General features: G+C 36.2%; 1 protein-coding gene across 9 annotated transcripts in view; it reads left to right on the top strand.

Moving 5' to 3' along the window:
* Window positions 1–2,254: 2,254 nt before the first annotated feature.
* LOC124165096 overlaps window positions 2,255–7,740 on the top strand; it is a 97,846-nt gene continuing 92,360 nt past the window's right edge. For 7 of the 9 annotated variants that reach the window (XM_046542383.1, XM_046542382.1, XM_046542381.1 and 4 more), the window contains exons 1-2: window positions 2,766–2,882; window positions 3,031–3,171. In XM_046542383.1, the coding sequence (XP_046398339.1) occupies window positions 3,034–3,171 (138 nt within the window). In that variant the 5' untranslated portion in view covers window positions 2,766–2,882; window positions 3,031–3,033. Of the gene's footprint in view, window positions 2,358–2,382; window positions 2,469–2,765; window positions 2,883–3,030; window positions 3,172–7,740 lie in introns of those variants that run through there. The other 2 variants (XM_046542376.1, XM_046542377.1) reach the window with 2 other exon arrangements.

The following is a 7,740-nucleotide window of genomic DNA, read 5'->3' as shown; positions in this document are numbered from 1 at the left end:
TCCCCTATCAGCAAAGCCACCCGAGAGTGTCCGGGCTCTCACGAAAGCTCACCTGCAGACATAAAATGAACAGATTATAATATTGGGGTGTGTGGGGGTATGGAATACCCTCCAGGATAACCGGTATGTGTGATATTAATAAATTGTGGAATTTTAAGATTGTTCAAAATGGTGAGTTTTATAGCTTTCTGAGGGATATTTTATTAATCATTACACTATTCTATTAGTAATATCAATCCAATTTAGTAAAATGGATTAAACTTAAAAATTCTCTGAGCCCTGGGGGGGGCAAAACCCCCCCCTCGCTGCGCCACTGCAGACAGGGACTCCCTATCTCAGCCAGTGGTGGCCGGCAGCAATCTTGGGTAGCACCTCAACTTCCACACATCTCAAACTCCTACATTACCTACCAACCAGTTCCATCGCTGCTCCATTTACTCCCAACTCAAACAGCCTAGATTCTGCCCCAGCAGCAGTTGGAGGAAGCAATCACAAGGATCTTGTGAGGATAAATTCTAAGCTTAAATTTTAACCTCTGCTCTCTTCCACCACACTTTGTCTTCAATCTTTATCCTGTTTCTCCATTTTCCCATATTACTCATCCTGCTGATAGGAACGAACAGCATTGGACACATTCAGAGAGAGAGAGCTACTGCAATAGCTGAGGCATTTCCCCTCTATGAATGCAAGCGCATATTTACAGCTTAAATGGCAATGTGGACTCGCATTCATTTCTCTGCAAGTGGTCTTTTCAAATGCTGCCTGGGCACACATCACCGATTTGAAGTGGCTCAAATATTATTATTAGATGTTTCTGGATGATCAATATCCTCTGCCATGCCCTACCTACTTGTTAGCACACACTCAACTTTTTACACTCGGGAAAGCACTAGTTTCTGGTGAAATTTTGTCTGGTTCTTGTTCTGTCTTTTTTCCAGAAAAATTTTGCTGACCTATTCCAATTGGAAATTCTCCTATTGGCTTTCTTAATTGTGCTGTTACCTCACTGCAAATGTGAATATATGGGTTTGTGAAGGCATCCACTTATTGTTTTTTGGGCAGCACGATCCAAATTGCACGGAATAATGATCCTAAAGTATTGGCCTTGTAGCCAAAATTTATATCCGTTATTCTGTGATCTTCAAATTCTTAACTCTTTGAAGCAATTCCTCATTACCGTAAACATGCATTATCGGTAGAATGATATAACTTTGTCCATTGTTTTACCTCATTCAAATCGGTACAAGACTGCAGCCAGCGTGAGATATCTAGGGGTGCAAAATCCATTACCCCAAATAATCTGCAATTTATATTTAGAAATATTTCATGCGATGGGCTAGAGGAGAGGAAAGTGCGGTGAATTTGTTCAAGCATCAAAGTTGGCAAGCTAACCGGCAGTGTTCGAGTCGAAAAACCTAAAAAATGTATTAATGCGGAGAACTCGAAATGGGTTGACTCGCACCCCTGCAATTTCACTGCAATATCTGCCATCATTGCCACTGTAATGTGAGGCAAAGACGCCATTTTACGGTAGTCCTCCATTTTGATAACATGATGGTAATTTAGAGTATTGGAAGTTGTAAAGGTGAATAAGAATTTAATTTATTTCCAAAAGCATTACACAATCAAAAAATATGCATGTATGCATATGTGTCATATCAAGTATATTTAATAATGGCATAAAAAATTCATAGAGTTATTCTAGTTACTCTCGTAAATTAGCTATCGACCGTTCCCAAAGATGACAAATCTCCAGAAAAATGTTCATTTACAGCATTTAACTTTCTCTACACTTCACGTAACTTGACTCTGTTTTCTGACGTTTGTTGCTAACATCCTGGGAAAAAAACGGAAGCATGGGAGCCGACAAGCTATCCTGTGCACCTTTCCATGAATGAAAAATTTAAGTCTCTTGTTCAGTAAAACTCAAACTTTAAATAGGTTTGATTCGCCCATCAGCATTTTGCCAGCCATTGGCCATGATGGCGGCATGTGAAACACCGTTGCCATTTCATGTCGGTCGTCCATTTTGATGACGTTATTTGACTATTGGAAGCTGAGAAGGTGAATAAATATTGCAGTAATCAATTTAAAAACTGCCAGTTCATGCAAATTAGCTAGTAATCATTCTTTGTAGTGAAAAATATTCAAAAAAATATCAATAAATAGTTTTTCAACTCTCCACAACTGGTAACTTGACTCTGTTTTTGTGTGACGTCTGCTGCAAAGTGCATTCGGATTGGTTATGAGCGTTATCACATGACCAGAAATGTTTTAAGTGGTACCAATGATGCCAAGTTTCAGGCAATTGTTTAATAGTTGGATGCAACTTAAATTCCGCTGCCTCCAACTACTCGGTAAGCGTTAGAATATGAGAGGTTTTAGCTGTTCTATTTTTCCCAAGGCATTGAATATATGTACTCAAAGCATCATAGCCGGTGGGATGACACTAAAGAACCTTTTTCTCGGTGAATACTGTAATTAACTTTTTGCAATAGATTGTGCTTGAATAGTGTTCATCATTATAATGTATTATATTCGCTTTTTTTAAATATTAATGTAACAAAATTCTCTGTCTGAAATTTTGATTTTATATTTGAATGAATTTCCTTGAGTTGTTGGAAGCTCTACTTTTTAATATCATAGATTGATGTGATTTTATCAGCATGAATATCGTTAAATTCAAATTAATTCTCTAATGTATATTTTGAAAATTTCAATTGTTCGCTTTACCGCTGTGTTTTTGTGGCTTGCGCACATGAGCATCGCAAGTTTTGATCCGCATTGGCGGTGCACACATGTGATGTGCAATTGACTGTCAAAACATGAATTATGCGGCGAATGGAATAAAATATTTTTCACTGTTGTAAATATTTACCCATGTAAGTGCTCAACAAGTCGCCCTATTAAGGATGAGCAGCAGATCCTGTCTGGCTAGTTTTGCCGCCAAACTGAAAGAACTGCTCGGTGTAGCCACGAGAAAGCAAGGCTTTCGATTAATCCTCGCATTTTATGGTTCTATTAATTTAGGAAATGGTGCATAAGGAAGATAATCGTAAGAAAGACAGACATATGGACGCAGATATGTCCCTTTCTCTAGTATGTGAAGACGAACCACTCTCTGAAGCTCAATTAATGGTGATTAAGAAGCAAGAAGATGAGATCAAACGCGTAAGTAGCCATTTATTTAATATAATCGTAATTTTGCCTTTTTAGTACGTTTGGAAGTGATGAAACTCTGTTTTTGATTTGGGTTCGAAGTGCGAGACTTTTAAAATTCAATTTTAGTTCAACTTTTTGTGGTTCCCAAATTTTCAACCATAGCAGTGTTTAGGAATGTTTTCCCATTTTCGTGGGAAATATTCGGGATAGTTATCACTGTATATATTCTGATGGATTTTTGTATCCATCTTGCCATTCAATATTCAATCGCCTTTCTAATTTTAACATAGTTTGTGTTATTTGTGGACAGTGGTTTTTGTTTGTGATTGAAAGCGGTGCCGTGCTTCATACAGCGCTTAAATTATTGTAATTTTGTGGTAATTATATATTTTCTATCAACATAATCGTCATCTACACTTACTTGCCGATGAAACACAATGTGTTAGTATTCACTCGAAAGTCATGTTGCATATCTTCGCCAGCGTTTGATGTTTTGGGTGTAGGGTTAGTAGAGCTTGGTGTAGAGTGCGAGAAATTTCATGTTAAGGCTCCTACATAGCACAAAGTATCTATAAAATATCGAATACCTGTTGTGCTAATATCAATTAAATATCTTTTCCTTTGTCCAAGAGATATCTTGAGCAGATATTTTCTAAACATTCAATTGAAAATTTGACCCTCTGGATATATATAATGACTCGATTACGATATGTTTCGGTATCAAAAGGGTGTATTTTTCAACCTACAGCCTGCAGTCGTTTGCTTCAGAGTCTTTTGCTTCTTTCTAAAACGGGCGTCCTCCTCCAAATTCCAATTGGAGTTTCCAAAGAGGCATACAATTTCCTCTTACTTTTCTCAAAGTAGTCTTCAACAATATCAAATTGTATGCTGAAGAGGTCTTGCAGTACCTATAGGTCTTGAAGAATTTTAAATGCAAATTTTTGCCGAAGTATTTCTACACTTTCATCAGGGCTATGAATGGATATGAGTACGTCATATTGATGCATATAAGGCGTGAAGGTTATTACATTTTTTTACCGCTGTAAAGTAAAAAGAATTTACTTAGTTGTAAATTAATTAAATAGAAGAGACTAGAAATTTTTAAATGCATTTTTTTGCATTGAATGGAATTTGTTTATTGGTGGTTACTAAGCTGATACAGTTCATAGTGACATATCAGTTTTTATTAATTAAATAAGAATACATTTTGCTTAAAATGTTGATGCTTGCTCTTTTATCTCAAATATATTTTTTTAATATGCATAATTTCTTTGAATAATCTTTTTGTAAAATTACTTTCAGTATTTATAATTCTGCTATTCTTGATGGCAATGCAATAGCCATGCTTTCATAGAATAGATCTAGACATCTAGTAGATATCTGACAAACAAGTTTTCGTAACTTTTAATCACTTTTATAAACTTATGCCAGAATAGTTGCCTTTTCTTTTATGGTGCAGGTGTGTACTATGAATTCACCGAAAAGCATAGCAGTCACATTATTTTCTAGATGAGGGAATTTTTTGGCTAATTGCAGTGGACATACACAGGGGATCCAGCGACAGAGAAAATCAGGAATTATATGTGATTTTTCAGTCCCAGGAATTTTGCATGAATTATTCTTGAATGCTTGCTCCAACCGGAAATTCCATTTCACACAAAAATTTTACCAGTTAAACATTCATTTTCGGGCCTGAAATGAGTTTATCCTAATTTTAAGTGCAGTAGCTCAGTAGAATTTTTACAACCGCATCAAAATGTGGAAGAAGAAGAAGACGAATGAATTTCTGAGCCAAAAAATTCATCAAATTATAGTGTAACAAAAAAAAATAAAATTCATTTCAAAACATTGTGAAAACAAACCAATGTGTAGCAACTGTGAGCAATTGGTGCGCAATGAACATAATGACGTGAAACGTGTAAATGAAAAGTGCCAAAAGCTTTGGGGGGGTTGCCTATCCTGGACTTATTGATGAAATTTTGTTTATTCCGTCTATCAATAAGTTGTGATGTTGTTACAGTGACTCGTATAACAAGTAAATAATAATGCAATGCATCTCTTATGTTAATTAATTCTAAATTGAATGTATTTCCACCCGAGACTAATTCTTTGGAGAATGAATCGTAATTTTTTCATATTACAAATTTTGGCTACTAATTATGACCTGTAAATTTTTCATTTATGAACATTAAAAATTATTTTAAAAACATGGATTTTGTATGAAAAGGCTCTCTTTGAAAAAAAACCAATGATATTTATGCTGGCAGATTAGCCCACTTGAGCAAAAAGAAAAATGAACAAGGAGAGTCCATTGGGCCCTGCCTGCCCGCTTACGTTGGAAATGTGAGGTGTCTGGATAAGGGTTATATTTTTGAAGACAATGTGTGCTCACTCACCTATTCCCTGTTCTTGTAAATACATAAATATAATGTAATTTGAAAGTAATTAAGTAAATTTGGGTATTTTAAAATTCTTTTCCATCACAGTAATCATGTAAAATTAACCTGAATTTTTTTTAAATTTCCCTGAAAAACAGGGTATTATGCATGAATTTTTTCTGCTTTGATTGGCTGGACAGCCTGCATATGCAATGGAAGTCGTCGCTCAAAAAAGATATTTTCGAGACATCTAGTAGATATTTAAAATATCCAAGATGTTGAAGACATGCTGTAGATGTCTAGTTGATTTTGTGTGCTATGTGGGATCCCATTTAATCCCCAGGTGAACACAAATTATGCTATGAATGTGTAGGTACTAGATACTCATGCCAAATACTAGGCTTAGTAGATAAAATCTAAGTCTGCCAAAAGTATTAATGTCTTAATTGCATTGTCTTTTATACCTGTATTTCCCTCAGTCCTATTGTACGTTATGAACCCTCTCCTATTTACAGTGATGCTACTCTTTATGTATATCGGAGTAAATTTGGTTAATTGGGATCTATGGTTACTCAAATATTATGCGGGATGCACACACACTGCTCCATAGGATAAAGTTGAATACACTTATGTATTCGTATGTAGTTTCATCACCAAAATATTATGCAAGCCCCAGTGTTCTGATAACTCAATGCTGTGGCTTTGCCATCCGGTCCTTACTATGGCATAGTTACTTGGAGATCCACCCCCTTGCTGATAGATTTTTACTTAATACAAAAGAAGGTAATAAGAACAATATGCTATATAAAGTATCATGTTCATTGTTGCCCTCTAATTAAGACTCTTTAAATATTAACTGCTCTTTGTTTGTGTGTTTGTCTTTGTGTTGTTTTGGAAAAAGCAGACGAAGCAAATTACACTTGGAATGACACTTTCCATGTACAGGCATCCCCCGAGTTACGTATGTCTCGACTTACGTAAATCCGTACTTACGTAAGCGATAACCGTATTTCAAATGATTACGTTAATTTTCGAATGCGAGCGCGAAGAAGTAGATATTCGCTCGTACAACCTATGGTAGAAAAAATATCGAATAGTTATAGAGTTTTATATGTGCTACAAATAACAAAGTGACCCATTTTTGTCATACCTCGAAGGAAATTTCATTAATTTCTGTAGAAAAATCGCTTATAAATCCCAAGTCAGCAATCAACGTGAAAATTTGCAGTTCTAGCGATGAATGTGGTGGCGTATGTGGTTACGCTCATTCCTGTATGATACAACTTGTTATAAAGCAATCTCTGAAGCGCCAACGCAAAGGTTCGACTTACGTAAATTTCGACTTACGCATAGTCTGCCGGAACGCATCTCTTACGTAACTCGGGGGATGCCTGTAAAGGATAGGTGAAGAAGTAGTGACATTCATTTGAACTCAACATTCTCAGCTCTTACATTCAAGGTTGTGATTTCATGTTCACTAAATTGAAAAATGCTATTAATTATTGTATAAAAACCTGCATTCAAAAAAATTATGGAAAGTTGTCATATATCATAATGTGTTAAGTATGTCATTTTTCCTAATAACTTATCACTTATCATATATCCTATGTGCTACTGAGTAAAAATTGCTGTTTACCATTATTCTTTCATACATTCTCCTACCTGATGCACTAGAAAGTTTGTAGGCAGTATAAATCTCACTAAAACTATTACCGGCCTCGGTGGCGGCGGGGTAACGTCCTCGCCTCCCAAACAAGAGGTCGCGGGTTCGAGTCCCGCCTGGGTAGGGTTCCCCGGTCCAGGGCATGGTCGTTTGTGTATGTTTACTTGTTACATTTGTTGAACACCCCGGTGTAAAATGGCCAATAAGAGCTGTATCCGGTGGTTAGAGAATAAAAATAAAATAAAAATAAAAGGGTGAGGGTTTTAAATATAAAAAGAGAGAAACTCAATATTACTACCCAATGGAAGTACTAGCCTAACCTATTGGAATATATGAGAGTTAGCTCAACTGGTTACCATGTCCTAAACTGTCTAAACTATTCCCGAAGACTGAGATAAAGCCAGCGTTCTACAGCTTGAGAACCTTAGGCAGCTTGTTGTGCAATACCAAAGACAAAATCAGTGATATGAAGCGGAGTGGCGTATATCAACTTGTGTGTCGTGATTGCAATGGCACCTATATTGGCAAAACCGGAAG

This window comes from Ischnura elegans, chromosome 9 (assembly GCF_921293095.1).
Source record: "Ischnura elegans chromosome 9, ioIscEleg1.1, whole genome shotgun sequence".
Classification (NCBI taxonomy): Eukaryota; Metazoa; Arthropoda; class Insecta; order Odonata; family Coenagrionidae; genus Ischnura; species Ischnura elegans.
Note: the sequence above shows the minus strand (reverse complement) of the source record. Positions and strands in the feature narration are given on the sequence as shown.